Raw genomic sequence first — 17,892 nt, forward strand, 5'->3', positions numbered from 1 at the left:
GCATTTGTCAGCCTTCCAGTGAGATGGTTATAAGAAGGATTTATCAGAAGAATGACAGAATATGAGGAACGTAGAATGATATGCTAAGTGAAATGGCATAAGTTCAAAACCTTTTTCCTAACCTTTTTCTCCCCTGCTCTGTTGACACCCTTTTCTTTCCCAGACATTTAATGTCAGCATTACAAGCATGGGGTGCAGATAGGGTCCATGAACATGTGATGGTGGTGGTGGTGATAGCATTTAAGTACCTTAGACAGGGAATAGAGAGGCAAGGCAAGGAGAAACAGAAAACCCAAACCCTCCCAATCCAGGGAGGAAACGTAGTCCCTTTTACTGAACAACAGATGATGGCATCTGCTTTTTTAGTATTAGAACTAGGGTCTGGGGGACTTGACAGGACCTTGTGCATTCTATATGTGTACATGTACTGCTCTCAGAGAAATCACATTAGGCAAAGCTGCTAAGGAATTATACATATGCTGTATTATCATGAAATGCAGTGTGAGGGATGAATTTAAAATTTCTATCTAAAAAGGACCACAGTTCACACAGTATTTCGGATTAGGAACCTTGTAATTGGCAAGGTGAATCAGCTTTAGAGAGGAGATGATGGTTCTTCTTCAGTCTCTGGAAAGCTGAGAATAAAGTATAGCAAGCCAATTTAGAATTTCTTACCTTAAGTCCTATTGTAGAGCAGCACCCTACCTCAAATGGGAATTTTTGGAGTTCAAAGTATATTCCCAATATTTTGAATGTTGAGTGAGTGAAAGTCGCTCAGTCGTGTCCAACTCTTTTTGGCCCCATGAACTATACAGTCTGTGGAATTCTCCAGACCAGAATATTGGAGTGGGTAGCCTTTCCCTTCTCCAGGGGATCTTCCCAAACCAGGGATCGAACCCAGGTCTCCTGCATTGCAGGTGGATTCTTTACCAGTTGAGCCACCAGAGAAGCCCAAGAATACTGGAGTGGGTAGCCTATCCCTTCTCCTGCGGATATTCCTGACCCAGGAATCAAACTGGGGTCTCCTGCATTGCAGGTGGATTCTTTACCAGCTGAGCTACCAGGGAAGCCCTTTCTGAAGGTTGCTTCATTGGGCTTCACTGGTGGCTCAGATTGTAAAGGATCCACCCGCAATGTGAGAGACCTGGGTTTGATCCCTGGGTTAAGAAGATCCCCTGGAGAAGGCAACAGCTACCCACTCCAGTATTCTTGCCTGGAGAATTCCGTGGACAGAGGAGCCTGGCAGGCAGCAATTTTGAAGGTTGCTTGGCCATAATTTACATCTGTGTTTGAATGGCCTGATTAAAAATAGCACAAAGGTATACCATATAAAACCATGTATTATATTGATATTATTATCGTCAAAATCCAGGCAAAGATGACTCACATTTAAAATTTTTTTTACAATATGTTTAATATCAGAAAGAAGCATATTTTGTGTGTGAAATGGTTTTATGCTGCTCTCATATACTTCCTGTTTAGACTTTCTATATGTAATGCGTGATAGTGAAAATTTATGTTGATTATAGGCATGTGTGCCTATTACAGAGGATGAGATAGTTGGATGGCATCACTGACCCAATGGACATGAGTTTGATCGGACTCTGGGAGATAGTGAAGGACAGGAAAGCCTGGCATGCTGCAGTTCATGGGGTCACAAAGAGTTAGACACGACTTAGCAACTGAACAACAGCAACAATGCAGGCTCCATTTTCCTCCCCTTTCTCATTTTTGCCTGTTATTGTGGGTTGAATTCCCTGGGAAGTGCATTTGGAGATGGAATTTAGCATGCAAAATATTAAGGAGTGTCCTTTGCATCAACAACGGTGGAAGGAAGGGAGAAGAGGGTTGAACAGAAGAAGTAGTCAGGAATCAATGCAGTGCCAACAACAGTGTCTGCCAGCTCCCTTGGAAGCTCTGGAGCTAGAATGGCCCATCAGAGCTGTCCTGAGCTGGGCTGAAATGGGTGGCCAGGACTCTATATGTCTGTTCATTAATTATTGGATGTGGGTGGCCTGGGAAAAGGCATGTTCTGCAACTGATGTGATTCTGCAACTGAGGCAAATCCCTAAGGGTTCTACACTCCCAGCAGCTGCACCAGTGACTTCTTCATTGAAGGGGGATCTGGATGGAACATCCCAGGATCTACTACACTTAGTTTTTTAAATTAAACTAATATTTGAATCATTTGGAGAGTTGCTGTTTTTTTTTTTAAACTACCCCTTAATAATTAAAGGATATGTTTTGGTAAACAAGTTTACAAAAACACTGTCATTCTCCTGGGGGATTCGTGAATCCCTTGTTGTTGGTGTTGAGCATCCTAGAGATGCTGGGATCATTTTAGTGGCTCCCGTGATGACTTTTTTATCTGCTCACACAAGATCAGCCAGTTTTCTTCTGAAAGGGTTGATAGATAAATACCAGGTTTTTGTTTGTTTTTTAACTTTTTAGAAAACTCTTTGGTACCTGAAAGACAGAAATGAAGATATTTTTAAGGGGACATTCAACAGTAAAATTTGTTGAGTAGGAATGAACTGATATCCTGTAGGGTGTTCTTTATTAACGTAAGACTTTCTTTTAGACAATTGGTACTTAATAGCATTAGTTCTCCACTCAGTATGAAGTATAATGATCTTTTTTTGTTTCTGGTGTACTACAGAAAATCAAACTGACCATGATTCCAACAAATTGAAGTAGAATAACAATCAGTACAGATATTTCTGAAATCTTATTTTAGAGTCATTTCATGGTCTGCCTATCTTATAGCGCAAATTTTAAAAATGCAGTTTTAGATCATGGCAGAGATACTTAACATGAGTTGGTGCCAAGGACACATGGTTCTTAAATGAAAACAGTAGAGGCAGTCTTTGGTTGTTTGAGCCTGCACTTATGATTTGCAGCTGTAGCTTTTGGGACAACAGTAGATGAGTCTTAATCCTAATCACTGCTTTATTCTTCTTCACCTCAGGTATTAACTCCTCACATTCATGCTTTTTCCAAAAGTATCATTAATACTTTTATCTTTTATAGGTCAAACCTCATTCATTTTTATTAATGTACATTATAATAGTTAATGGGGCTTTTCTGGTGGTTCAGTGGTAAAGAATCTGCCTGCTAATGCAGGAGATGTGGGTTCAATCCCTGGGTCAGGAAGACCCCTGAAGAAGGAAATGGCAACTACTCCATTGTTCTTACCTGAGAAATCCCTTGGACAGAGGAGCTGGGCAGGCTCCAGTCCACCGGGTCGCAAAAGAGTTGGACATGACTTAGTGACTAAACAACAGCAATAATAGGTGAAAATGTAGATTGTGTTCACATTAAGAAAACCTTTTGGATTAAAGGTAAATTTACACATAGGAGTAGATTTGAATGAATTTTTTTTTTTTCTTTCCACAGGATTTTATGTAGTGAATTTATAGAGTGTTAATTCCTTCATTAAGTGATTATAGCTATGAGACTATGTCATTTCTGATCTTTAACCCATCAGAAGTAAGGATAATTTTGAAAAGTCCATACATTGAAAGGAACTGATTTATAGTATTTCTGTTTTTGGACGTCTTATTCAAACAGTTAAATGAAAATTAAATGATCTGAAATTTTAAACTGAGTCTTGAGTTCTGTTGCATTAAGTATTTTGACTGGGAGGTTGGCTTTAACTAAAAAACTGCAAATCTCAATTTTATTTCTGGCGTATAATCTGAAAGCTATTTCTAAAAGATGACAACAAAGATGTGTTTTTTAAAAAATGCCTCATGAAGGTAACTGTTTAGCAGTTATTTAAACTGACTTGATTTCATTATCAATCTCCTTAGGACAAATGGCTTGAAGCTGGAAGGTATAAAGAAATTATGGGGGAAAGAGGGCTATCTTCCCAAGAAGGAAAGCAAAACTGGTGATGAAACGGAAGCCCCTCCAGTTCCTCAGGAGAGTATAATAATGGAGAATGGAGATCAAACTGTAACAAAAAAGGATCAGTCTCAAGTCCTTACCCAATCTAAAGAGGAGAAAGAAAAGCAGCTGCTGGCATCATCATTGTTTGTTGGGCTAGGATCAGAAAGTACAATCAATTTGGTAAGTAGTCAGTTATATACCTCTGAGAATCTTATGTCCCCTGTTTTGAACAAAAAAACTGGTTCTACAAAAGTTCATGACTGTTAATCTATACACATTTTGGGAATGGCTCCTGCAGCTCCAGGGCCATAAGTGACATACCTTTTATATTCCTGAAGGAGAAAATCTTACTGGCTCAGCTTCAGTCATGTGTTCTCTTTAGTCAGTGCAAGGGTCAGAGTCCAGATTAAGTTGCAAATATGACCATGTATATTATCACCCTCATGGGTGGAAAGGACAGGCCTCAATGGAAAGTGGACTTGATGGAAATTAAAAATAGTAATAGTTCAACAATATTGATGTGTCTATGGAAAAAGTACTTCTTAAAATGGTTGTTTTTAATAATGAAAAATAGGAATCAATTTAGATGTCTTAAGAGAATGGGTACATAAATTATATTAGCACTGAATATGACTTTGTCATTAAAAATGATAAATACTGCACTGTAAAATTAAAAAATACTTATATATATCAAGCAAAAAACCCCCAGAATATTATTTTTTTATATTGCTTATAACTGTTAAGATAAAAGTGTATTGAGGTTGAAAGGAATTATGCAAAAGTGATAATTATATTCAGAAATTTTGATTATGATGATTTGCAAAACTTTTTATGCTGATATATTATTCTCTTAGTAAAAGAATAAACTGTGGCATGAAGGACAGGTGCCATTTTTGAGTGTCTACGTATTCCATATGTAATTTTCCATTTGGTGGGCAGATGATCCCATCTAGTGCAAAATTATGATTAGAGCTATATTTTGTTCAGTTTTATATCACAGTTTTTTTCATCCTTCATCTCCCTTGGTGGAATTTTCCCTCCATCTCTGTCAACACTAGTCAAGTCTCTAGGCTACATTCTTTGCCTGTATCTCTTTCTTTTCCAGAGCTTATTTTTGTCAGACTTGACTATCAGAAAAAGTGAATTGAATTCATCCTAAAAGTATTAATAGGTAATTAATGTATCTTAATGTTGTCTCAGCACGTGTAGTTCGGCAGCACAGTGACTGATCTGGAGTCCGTGAGCTATTCCGGCAGGCTGTGATGAAGTTTCCATTGAATGATCTGTCACTAATAGGACAAGTTCTCGGTGGTCAGAGTGCATCAGGGTCAGGGTGCTCCAAGGCTTATGAAGTCCTCATTGGTGAGCCTTTTTCCGGGTGTTGAAGGATTTCTACCTTCGCAACAAAGTGCATAGCTTTCAGAGTATTTCTCCTGAGAACATTCAGGGTGATAAATTAATTAGACTTTTATTTTTTTTTTTTGGTGGGCTCAAAATAAGAAATGTAAGTAGGATGTTTTTCTATTTAAGTTAGGTTAAATCCTTTCTGCATTACCCCTCACACTTTTCTTTTTTCTTCAGCTATCACTAGAATTAGTTGGAAAAAAAGAGTGTATTTCCCTGTTTCAGGGGGCCCTGAATTATGTGAGGAACTATGTTATAACTCAGATGGCGTCATGCAGAAAGGAGGGGAAGCAAATAAGTACATAAAATTAGCATATATTATTTTTTAATACTACATGTAATAATGTTGTAGTTCAGTTGCTCAGTCATGTCTGACTCTTTGCAACCCCATGGACTGTAGCATTCTAGGCCTCTCTGTCCCTCACCATCTCCCAAAGTTTGCCCAAAGTTATGTCCATTGCATTGGTGATGCTGTCCAGTCATCTCATCCTCTGACGCTCTCTTCTCCTGCCCTCAATCTTTCCCAACATTAGGGACTTTTCCAATGTAATAATACATGCGGGGTAACATGTAAAATTACCTGGCAATCTTAACTTTTCTCTCACTGGGGCAAAATGGACAAGTCTTTTGGATAGCTGCTTTTCTCTACCAATCCTATTCTTTTCCTATTTTTCTAATTTTTAATGTTTTCAGTTACATAGATCAAGGTTATATTGAGTATTTCATTTTAACTAGTTTTTAAGTCTGTGTTCCATTTTGAGTTAATTTTTTAGCATAGTTTAGTGTGGGGGTTAAAGGTTTTTTTTCCCCCACATCTTTGCCTTTTATTTCACCATCATTTAAAAAAGTATTTTCTCTGGGTTGTGAATTTGAGGTTGACTGTTTCTTTTAAGTAATCTGACAAATAGGTTACTCCCATGTCTTCTGGCTTGTGTAGCTTCTAACTAATAGCAGGTTTGATAGTGTAGAAGAAAAGATCATTATGCTTGAAGACAAAGTAATAGAAACTATCCAAAATGAAACACGGAAAGAAAAGAGAAAACAAAAAACCCACAGCATTAGTGATCTGAGGACAATATCGAGTGGTCTAAGTGAAGTGAAGTTGCTCAGTCGTGTCCGACTCTTTGCGACCCCATGGACTGTAGCCTACCAGCACCCTCAGTCCATGGGATTTTCCAGGCAAGAATACTGGAGTGGGTTGCCATTTCCTTCTCCAATTGAGTGGTCTAGTACATATCTAATTCAAGTTCCATGGCTACCCGAAATGAAAGTCCTCTCCTTCCCCCATCCCTCAACTTATTTTCATTTTTGTGTTAATATAGTGTTAGTTCTTGTTTGATGACTTCTGAATTGAAAGGTCAGAGATGGACTTAACCTGCTGAGAGTTGGAAGAGATGTTGGGACTTGAGGGGATGAGAGGATGTGAAAAGGGAGCTAGAATTCTGATTAGCCAGAATAGTGTGAAGGATGGCCACGCAGGAGGATGAACTTAAAGTAGTGCCAGTCTGCTGCACTGACTTTAGATAGAACTTTGTGAGGCAAGAGGTCGCTTGAGTCATCACTCTTTTTGCATGGATTCTCAGCCATTTCCTTGGGAGGCTTAGCTCAAGAATAGCAAATTTGCTGTTCCCATCCCCTGAGTCTGTAACATACTTCACTAGTCACTTTTAGAATTCTTTCCTTCTGTGTGTTCTAGTTAGCCAGTGCTAGTTGATTATTAAGGTAAAGTCAGTTTTTCTTCCCTGTTTATTGACTCACAGGTCGTAAAAATAGGACTATTATAGATTGCTGAACCAAAGTTTGAGCCATCCCTATGTTTAAGGGTATTTTAGCTTCTACAGGACAACTCTGGAAACAAAAATTTGCTAACTTTTGCACTGTTTTTAATTTGTGCAATTCTGTACTCTAGCATTCTGAAGTCTAACAAGACTTAGAATTGTTCATTGTTGACTTTTTGACCTTATTTCTTTTTCTGATTTTATGTGTTTTTAATGAGAAGTAGATTTAGCTTAATAGTTCAGAGTTGTGTAGCTGTCAGAATTTTAGGGCTTAACATTTTATCCATCTCTAATATGTAGAACCTTAGCTAGTTACTACATTGCTCATTTGAAATTATTAAAAAAAAGTTTGACTCATGGCTTAGTAGAATGGTTTCTTTTTATATTATTATGTTTTATCTTTGCAGCTCGGAAAAGCAGATACCATTTCTCACAAGTTTAGAAGGAAATCAAAAATCAAAGAAACCAAAAGTGAGGAAACAACCACTGATCAAAATATAATCCGTTCTTCCTTTAGTTCTTCATCAAATGTGACTTATGAAGAAGATTATTGTTTGGATAATTTGCAGGATAGAGGAGACAAAGAATTAAAGAAGTTTCCTCTCAGTTCAGAACTTTTGGATTCGGAGTCACTGACAGAACTGCCCTTGGTTGAGAAAATCTCAAATTGCAGGCTGTCTACACCATCTTTGTTTGCTGATAACAACATGGAAATTTTTCACCCTCCTCAAGCCACTGCAGCCTCAGTTGCCAATGAAATCTCTTTAGCTTCTTCTTTGTTGGAAGAAACTAGTGAGCACATACATTCAGATCTTATGGAGGTCTGTAATAATGAAACCATATCTGTGTCTTCTTACAAAATTTGGAAAGATGATTGTTTGTTGGTGGTCTGGTCAGTTTTTAATAAAAGTGGTTTGGAACTGAAAAGTGCTAACTTAGAAATTGCTCCTGCAGAAAATTTCAAGGTAAGACAATGAATGGTTTATTATTTCTGCCTTAAATAGACAGTGCTTCCTTAATGTTTCTGCTGTTGACTCTTCTGATGGCTTATAAATTTCTCCCACATCCTTTTTGTTTCTTTAGCAAAAAGAGTGAAAGGTGTGACAGATTTTTAAAATTACTTTAGGTGGGACAAATAATTCAAAAGAGACAAGGGAACATAATAAAGATTGTACTGGAGAATACTGAGGAAGCTGATCCAGTTTCTTCTGTGAGCTGGAAGGCGTTAAGTGGGACATCCCGGGCCTGGCAGAATCCCGAGCTGGAGGCGCACGCGCTGTGCTGCCCTGCTGTGTTAGGTGCTCCAGTCGTGCCCACCTCTGCGACCCTGGGGATGTTGCCCGCCCAGCTCCCCTGTCCACGGGATTCTCCAGGCAAGAACTGGAGTGGGCTGCCGTGCCCTCCTCCAGGGGACCTTCCTGACCTAGAGATCAAACCCATGTCTCCTGCGACTCCCTCATTGTAGGCGGATTCTTCACTGCTGAGCCACCAGGGAAGCCCATAGATGTGCATTAGAATCACCTAATTCTAAAAACCTAAAAGCACAAACCAAAACCCAATTCAGTTGTCTGAGCTTTACCACCAGAACTTGATTTGAGTAAGGGTGGAGAATGAGAGGGAAAGATACCTATTTTTTTTTTTCTTTAAACTCTCCTAGCTTTAAAACCTGGTACTAGTTAGTATTGAGAGCCACATGACTACTGTTGGTTTTTTTTTTGGTGGTGGTTGTTAAATCACACAGACATTTTCATTGTAATGCTGTTTGTTACATAATTCTGACCAATATATTATTATTTCTTAATTATCTGTGCTAGTGAATTTTTCTCAAGTGAAGTTGTCAGTTATCCTTATGTTGTGGTTTGTTATTAATATCTCACCATAGTATGCTTTTGTACCACTTCAGTTAAATAGAAAATTGGTATTCATGTGAAAGTCTGTATTGATACCTTCTTCAGTACTTACTTTATTTTTATTTACAGATCACTGAGCAACCTGGATGCTGTTTGCCCGTAAGAGAAGCAGAAAGCACCAAAAATTTTCAATACAGTGTGCAGATGGAAAAACCTTTTGCAGAAGGAAATCTGTCTGGTTTTATAACTTACCAAGTGATGGATACTCACTCTGTTCAGCTTGAATTTTCAGTAAACTTATCACTGTTAGATTTCATTAGGTAAATACTTTTTGGAATATTAATTCAAGTTCTTCATTCATTCAGCAGCTATTTACTAGGCTCTTCTCTGGACAGAGCACTATATGAGGTGCTAGGGAGTATAACAGCTCAAAACTAGACACACTTCTGCCTTTAGGGAGGGGAGGGTTCATTCTAGGAAGAGACATTGAACAGTCATACAAATGCATGTATAACTGTGAATTGTCGTATGAACAGGAAGTAAATGGTGTGATGGATGATTGTAGTGTGGGGGACCCTGTATAGGTTTCCATGGCCAACCTATGGAAAACTTCTGAGAGAAACTAATGTTAATGTTTCAGTTCAGTTCAGTTGCTCAGTCGTGTCCAACTCTTTGTGACCTCATGGACTGCAGTACACCAGGCCTCCCTGTCCATCACCAACTCCTGGAGTTTATTCAAACTCATATCCATTGAGTTGGTGATGCCATCCAACCATCTCATCCTCTGTTGTCCCTTTCTCTCGCCTTCAGTCTTTCCCAGCATCACGGTCTTTTCAGATGAGTCAGTTCTTTGCATCAGGTGGCCAGAGTATTGGAGTTTCAGCTTCAGCATCAGTCCTTCTAATTAATATTAAGGACTGATTTCCTTTAGGATGGACTGGTTGGATCTCCTTGCTGTCCAAGGGATTCTCAAGAGTCTTCTCCAACACCACAATTCAAAAGCATCAATTCTTCAGCATTCACCTTTCTTTATAGTCCAACTCTCACATCCATACATGAGTACTGGAAAAACCATAGCTTTGACTAGATGGACGTTTGTTGACAAAGTAATGTTTCTGCTTTTTAATATGCTGTCTAGGTTGGTCATCACTTTCCTTCCAAGGAGTAAGTGTCTTTTAATTTCATGGCTGCAGTCACCATCTGCAGTGATTTTGGAGCCCAGAAAAATGAAGTCAGCCACTGTTTCCTCTGTTTCCCCATCTGTTTGCCATGAAGTGATGGGACCGGATGCCATGATCTTAGTTTTCTGAGTGTTGAGCTTTAACCCAACTTTTTCACTCTCCTCTTTCACTTTCATCAAGAGGCTCTTTAGTTCTTCACTTTCTACCATAAGGGTGGTGTCATCTGCATATCTGAGGTTATTGATATTTCTCCCGGCAATCTTGATTCCAGCTTATGCTTCATCCAGTCCAGCATTTCTCATGATGTACTATGCCTGTAAGTTAAATAAGCAGGGTGACAATATACAGCCTTGATGTACTCCTTTTCCTATTTGGAACCAGTCTGTTGTTCCTTGTCCAGTTCTAACTGTTGCTTCCCGACCTGCATACAGATTTCTCAAGAGGCAGGTCAGGTGGTCTGGTATTCCCATTTCTTTAAGAATTTTCAGTAGTTTATTGTGATCCACACAGTCAAAGGCTTTGGCATAGTCAGTAAAGCAGAAATAGATGTTTTTCTGGAACTCATGCTTTTTCGATGATCCAGAGGATGTTGGCAATTTGATCTCTGGCTCCTCTGCCTTTTCTAAAACCAGCTTGAACATCTGGAAGTTCATGGTTCATGTATTGCTGAAGCCTGACTTGGAGAATTTTGAGCATTACTTTACTAGCATGTGTAATGAGTGCAACTGTGTGGCAGTTTGAGCATTCTTTGGGATTGCCTTTCTTTGGGATTGGAATGAAAACTGACCTTTTCCAGTCCTGTGGCCACTGCTGAGTTTTCCAAATTTGCTGGCATAATGAGTGCAGCACTTTCACAACATCATCTTTTAGGATTTGAAACAGCTCAACTGGAATTCCATCACCTCCATTAGCTTTGTTCATAGTGATGCTTCCTAAGGCCCACTTGACTTCACATTCCAGGATGTCTTGCTCTAGGTGAGTGATCACACCATCGTGATTATCTGGGTCGTGAAGATCTTTTTTGTACAGTTCTTCTGTGTATTCTTGCCCACTCTTCTTAATATCTTCTGCTTCTGTTAGGTCCATACCATTTCTGTCCTTTATTGAGCCCATCTTTGCATGAAATGTTCCCTTGGTATCTCTAATCATCTTGAAGAGATCTCTAGTCTTTCCCATTCTGTTATTTTCCTCTGTTTCTTTGCACTGATTACTGAGGAAGACTTTCTTATCTCTCCTTGCTATTTTTTGGAACTCTGCATTCAAATGGGTATATCTTTCCTTTTCTCCTTTGCTTTTCTCTTCTCTTCTTTTCACAGCTATTTGTAAGGCCTCCTCAGACAGCCACTTTGCTTTCTTGCATTTCTTTTTCTTGGGGATGGTCTTGATCCCTGTCTCCTGTATAGTGTCATGAACCTTCCTCCATAGTTCATCGGGCACTCTGTCTATCAGATCTAGTCCCTTAAATCTGTTTGTCACTTCCACTGTATAATCCTCAGGGCTTTGATTTAGGTCATACCTGAATGGTCTAGTGGTTTTCCTCACTTTCTTCAATTTAAGTCTGAATTTGGCAATAAGGAGTTCATGATCTGAGCCACAGTCAGGTCCCGGTCTTGTTTTTGCTGACTGTATAGAGCTTCTCCATCTTTGGCTGCAAAGAATATGATCAGTCTGATTTTGGTATTGACCGTCTGGTGATGTCCGTGTGTAGAGTCTTCTCTTGTGTTGTGGAAGAGGGTGTTTGCTATGACCAGTAAAGTTATTAAGCTTTTATTAGACATACAGTATTTAGTTATTGCACTAGCATTGTGCAGTGCTACCCACATAATTGTAAACCTTTTAAACTTTCTGCTCTCATTTAGTATTATGAATATATTGTACTGTGTTCAAACATTTTTTAAAATGAAGCATGCCTGAACCAAGAATGTAGAATACCAATGAATATCTGTAAAAAAATTTTTTTAACCTTCACACATCCATCTATAATTTTTGCCCATTCTTCAAAGTCTTTTAGTGAGAACATGTTTATCAGTCTGTCAAAGAGTATGTATTTATACCTGTGGTGCTGAAAAGATAAAATCCAGCCTTGAAAAAACTTACATTCTGTGACTATGAAGGTTATGTCCCATGGTGAACATTAGTAACCTGAGGAAGCACAGCATATGTGCCACAAACAATTCTGTTCTTATGAGTAAAATCCTCTATATCTTAAAATTTTTTCTTCTAATTATAAAATCAATATTTAATTATTATAAGAATTTAAAAGTTATAGACAAATATAAGTAGAATGTAAAACTTTCCCATTCTTCCCGGGATATCCCAGTGTTAACTATTTGATCTTTAGCTGCCTGAACCATTTAAAAACTATATTTGTTAAAATTCTTTCTCTTGGTCCAGTTTGCCTAAGGTTCTAGATCTTTGTATTCATACTTTTGTACATGACTTTGACTTTGATAGAGTATCTCATCCCCAAATCTAAAGTATATGTGCTCAGTTGCTTCAGTCATGTTTGACCCTTTGTGACCCCATGGTCTGAAGCATGCCAGACTCCTCTGTCCGTGGAATTCTTCAGGCCAGAATACTGGAGTTGGTTGCTGTGCTCTTCTCCAGGGGATCTTCCCGACCCAGGAGTTGAACCCATATCTCTGGCATCTCTGGCATTGCAGGCAGGTTCTTTACCCATTGAGCCACCTGGGAAGCTCTAATCTAAAGTATACATGAAAGAAAAGTTTTATATTTGAATGATTCATGAAATTATTTGGTGAAATTTTACTGTAATGACTAATGAGCAGAAAAAGAATTGGGTGATGTATTGAAAAGACATTTGTTCTGTAATAACATCTGTTTTCAGCATTGTCTTCAAGTTAGAGGATGATAGTAAGCATTCTGATCATATCTGGTTTAAAAAACATAGATTTCATAGGATTTAGATTTGTAATGATTTTTTTTTATTCCCATGAGTTATTTGAAATGTATTTGTTTAGAATCATTTCATTCTTATGGACATAAATCTAATTTTCACAATTATTTTCAGGCCATTAAAAATCTCGACTGAAGACTTTGGTAAACTTTGGTTGTCCTTCGCAAATGATGTGAAACAAAATGTAAAGATGTCAGAATCTCAAGCTGCTCTGAGTTCTACCTTAAAGGCCTTGCAACAGGAACTAAGACTTCATGTTGTTGACATTATAGGTTTGTAGAGTTTTTGAGAAGGCAATCTTGTGTTTATGGGGCCTTTCTTACAATCAGAAAACAAACTCTTAAAAGTATCTGATTTCTTAGGGCTGTATATCCTCTTATAACATCTTTTTGATAAGTGTGTAATGCAGACTTTATTAAAAGATTTTTTTGTGTGGTAAAGTATACATAACAAAATTTTACCATTTTGATAATTTTTAAGTGTATTGGTGAGTGGCATTAAATATATTTCATTTTGTTGTGCAGCCATTGCCACTGTCATTTTCAGAACCTTTTCCTCTTTCTTAACTGAAATTGTACCCATTAAGCACTGACTTTCCATTGCCTCTCTTCTGTAGCCCTTGGCAGCCACCATCCTATTTTCTGTCTCTATGAATTTGACTACTCTAGGTACCTCATCTAAGTAGACTCATACAGTATTTGTCCTTTTGTGACTGGCTTATTTCACTTTTAATGTCTTCAAGGTTCATCCATGTTATGTATCAAAATTTCCTTCCTTTTTAAGCCTAAATATAGTCACATTGTATGAATACACCATGTTTCATTTGTCAGTTAATCTTTTGATGGACATTTGGTTTGCTGCCACCTTTTGGCTGTTCTGAATGATGCTGCTTTGAACATGGGTATACAAATAATCTGTGTTTGAGCCCCTGCTTTCAGTTCTTTTAGTTATATACCCCAAAGTAGAATTTTGATAATTGCTGTTTTAACGGGTATGAAGTAGTGTTCATTTTATTCATAATCATTAGTTTTGATTTGCATTTTCTTAATGATCAGTGTTGTTGAGTATCTTTTCACGTGCTTATTGGATATTTGTATATACTTTGTAGAACTGTCTGTTGAAGTCTTTTTGAATTAAAGGATTTCTGATTTTGTTTTGTTGTAGGTAATGAAGGGCTCTTGGCCTGTCAACTGCTCCCATCCATCCCCTGCTTGCTGCATTTTCGAGTTCATGGTGACATGTTAGCCCTGTGGTTCAGATCCTCCTGTTCTACTCTTCCTGACTATTTACTTTATCAGTGTCAAAAAGTGATGGAGGGATCCTAGCAAAAGCTCTGCTTATATTTTACTCCATCAAAATAAATGGTTTACATAGAAAAACTTATTTACCAAAGTAAAAAGGATTAATGGTACTTCTAATGAAAATGGGGATTATCACAGGTTGTGGTTTTATGTGTTTTCTTTATGGTTCCTGATCAAGAAAGATCCCCAAGAAACTGTACCCCTAACCTTTTACTCAGGATTGTACAGTAGGTTTGGGTCCTGAAAAAGCGGCCTAAGCTAATGCTATAAACTGCTAATGATTTATATATATCACTTAGTGCAGAGGGTCTGAAAATAATTTATTTTGTTATAAATAATTTTATAGCAGATTTACTCTAGTGCTAAAGCTGATTTATAGTAAAGCCAGGTCTCAGTTCTCTGCGTTAATGGAGGGGAGACCTGAACTTAATAATCCCAGATCGAATTCATATTTGGCTTTGAAATGCAGTGTATGCTTTTTGGTCAGCAAGTCATTACTTTCAATAATGTTTTGCTTAGATCAGTATTGAGCTAAGTTGGCACAGCACACACTAATACTTCAGGAGACCCATGAGCACGTTGGATTTTGAGGGATCCAATCTGTGGTACAGTTTTTATTATAACTTGATACACATAATTGCAAACAATTTGGCTACAAAATTTGTTTTCCACTTGCATTAATTTTTAAAATTCAAAATGAATCACTGTATTCTTGTTTTAAAAACTCAGAGCCGTTTACATAATATTATTATTTAGAAACAAAACCTGTAAGAGCACACAGTACTAAAGTAAACAGGTATAAGAGGACTTTTCACTTATGGCAAATATCTTAGTTACCACTTAGATTTTTTTTGGCACATTAAAATTTGTGAATAGAGTACAAATGACAAAACCATCTTTCCTGGCCTTTGAATCCACTAGTACTCAATGGATGAAATGAGAAGAGTGATAGTCTTAAGTTTACCATACAGATTCTTCAGTAAAATACATGATTTTCATGTTACAGTTGTGCCTATATGACCTCTGTCAGAACTATTATCAGTAAAAGAGGTTAAGCCTAATTTGAATGATAGACCAGAATCTTAAGATTATACATTTATGTTAAAAACAGAGTATTTTATAAAACCTTATGGTGCTGTGGAAAATATTTATTATTTCACTTTTTCTGATACTTCATGGTAGAAACTATTCAGGTAATATAGTTTTAAGTCATATTGTAGTTAATACTCTGGTTAATTGGTACTGTTTATCACCCAGGTGTGGAATTGTGGTTTTAGGTTGTCTCATTAATCATAACTGATAGGGAATTCCCCAAAGCTGATAGACTTCACTAGTTATTTGTGTTTAGCATATCTCTTCCTAAAAACAAAAGCCACATTAAGAAATTAATTTTTAAGTTACTCATTAAAAAAACACCTTGTTAATTTCATGCTTCTAAAAAAGCATGCAGTAAGACCTTGCTACAAGAGCAATGAGAAGTGGTTAGAATTTCCTGAGTAGGTTTTTCCTTTTGAATAGAAGATCAGATTCATTCTCAAGCTCCCAGCAGTGTCATGATGACAGGAATATGAATGACGGGAGAGTGTGGACACTGTTGGCTTTCTCTTTATTGCTGCCTCTGTCAGCAGCACCCTCCCACCCCACCTTGTCCTGTTGATACTCTGACAAAGAGATAGGAAGTGCCCTCTCACTTTGCGAAGGAATGTAGAGTGTAGCAAAAGAGGTGCTTCATATTTTTGTGTCCCTGCTTCCTTTTGTGTGGTCACCACGTCTGGGTGGAGTGTGGAGCAGTGGATGTAAGGTGCCCAACATGTAAGGTGGACAGCTAGCTGGGAGAGATTACAGTGAGCTGTTGTGCTGCTTTGTTACAGGGTGTTCATGGGTGGCAGCAGCAGTTGTCAGGAGAGACACGCTTGGCCTCCAGTGCTAATGGTGGGAAATGTGTAATGGTAGGTTAGGGCTGGGAGTATGATTTTGCGTCTGTCAGAGGGAACGTGGTGTCACTTTTGTTCTTTCTGAACCCACTGCATAAAAAGTAGGATAAAAGGATTTCTGCTGAATGTTTAATAGAATGTTTACATTTTTATATTTTTATGGTTTTTAAAAACAATAATAGAAAGGAGTAGATTTTAAAGAACTTCAGAGCAGTATATATTCTGCCTAAACTAATGAATGTTTTAAGTTCTAGATCAGGCATCACCAGCTTTTTCTGCATTGTAGGAGATGTGACGATGAAGTAGGAAGAACGAATTTTTTTGTGGGCAAGATCGTCTCTTTATCTTATAATTCAGTCAAGTAAAGGGGCGACATCTGGAGTGAGAGCTCTTGTGGAGGGGAGATGCAGCTGGTGAGTTCTCTGCTGGGCATCTTTGCTGAGAACACAGGTGGCGATGAGTGTGAATCTGGGGAGAATAAAGGGAAGACAGGAAAGCCTTAAGAGACAGTGGAGGAAGAAGGAGCAGGCTTCCACCGGAGGAGTAGATTAGTCGCAGGGGAGTGTGGGCCCTGAGTAGGGGTCCTTCTGAAAAAAACTGCAGATGGAAGCTGAACAGTTACCAAGTGCTGATGTGCCAAGCATGCCAAGCACAGCATGTGCTCTGCAGAGGAGCAGTATTTAAAAAATATTCTATAATCTACGGAAACAATTTTGGTTAAAATGCAGTTTTATTTTTTCCTTTATTTTAGTTCATGTCATTTGTGTTTTAAAATATCAAGCAATTTTTTTTTTTTTATGGATTAATGTGATCTTTGTCTCATGTTTGTGAGCCACTGAAAGTGCACTGAACCTATTCACATGTCTTTTAAGGTGTTGTTTTCATTTGTTTTAAAATTTTAGGAGGGAAAAATGCAAGTGAATAACAGCTTTCCAGGCATTAGTTGCCTTATTTTGGAGTTGAATTCTGTAATTTGAAAAAATTCAGTTAAACATGTAATAAATGCAAAGTGATCTATGTTGTTGTTCTTTGGTCTATATATTCTTTACCATCTAAAAGTAATACTTTTCAGTGATTTGATAGGCATTAGCTAAAAAGAGCAGAAGCAATTGGAATGGGATGAAAAGAGTGATTTACTTATTATAGCCCCAAAGCATGTCATATAATTGGTTAAAAGTAAAGACACTGCTCTTTCTTTATGATGTTCAGAGAAAACTTTCTGGGCTTCTGACAGGTTAGAGCATGGATTGATCCTCAGGAACTTGTCCATATCCCCTGCTTTCATCCTAGCCTGACCAGAGCATTCAAAGCAGTGTTTTGTTTCTATATTGCCTCATCTCAAGATGCAAGAAACACGGTAAGTCAGGTGGTGACTTCTTATCTAAAGACTCTGAGTCTCCTGGCCATCTCTGCATTGTGTATCCTAAGACACAAAGAAATGATATTTAAATCTCACTTACAGATGACTCTCGTTGGCTATAATGCACAGCAGGAAAATGTTCTGGGGCTTGAAACTGATATTTTGGGCACAGAAGGTAAAGGAGGTTTAAATGCCTCACACCATTAAAAAGAAGGATGGCCTGCAGCCAAATGGGCCAGGGGTAATGATTATATGAAATTTACTTGTTATGTATGT

The 17,892-nt window shown here is 37.9% G+C and overlaps 1 protein-coding gene across 2 annotated transcripts in view; it reads left to right on the top strand.

Moving 5' to 3' along the window:
* The window catches only part of AP4E1 (adaptor related protein complex 4 subunit epsilon 1), a 68,088-nt gene extending 50,815 nt beyond the window's left edge, over nucleotides 1-17,273 (top strand). For both annotated transcript variants that reach the window (XM_043919245.1, XM_043919246.1), the window contains 5 exons: nucleotides 3,813-4,071; nucleotides 7,481-8,038; nucleotides 9,053-9,243; nucleotides 13,136-13,293; nucleotides 14,186-17,273. In XM_043919245.1, the coding sequence (XP_043775180.1) occupies nucleotides 3,813-4,071; nucleotides 7,481-8,038; nucleotides 9,053-9,243; nucleotides 13,136-13,293; nucleotides 14,186-14,346 (1,327 nt within the window). In that variant the 3' untranslated portion in view covers nucleotides 14,347-17,273. The remainder of the gene's footprint in view (nucleotides 1-3,812; nucleotides 4,072-7,480; nucleotides 8,039-9,052; nucleotides 9,244-13,135; nucleotides 13,294-14,185) is intronic.
* The last annotated feature ends 619 nt before the right edge of the window (nucleotides 17,274-17,892 follow it).

The sequence above is a fragment of the Cervus elaphus genome, chromosome 12, assembly GCF_910594005.1.
Source record: "Cervus elaphus chromosome 12, mCerEla1.1, whole genome shotgun sequence".
NCBI classification, from domain to species: domain Eukaryota; kingdom Metazoa; phylum Chordata; class Mammalia; order Artiodactyla; family Cervidae; genus Cervus; species Cervus elaphus.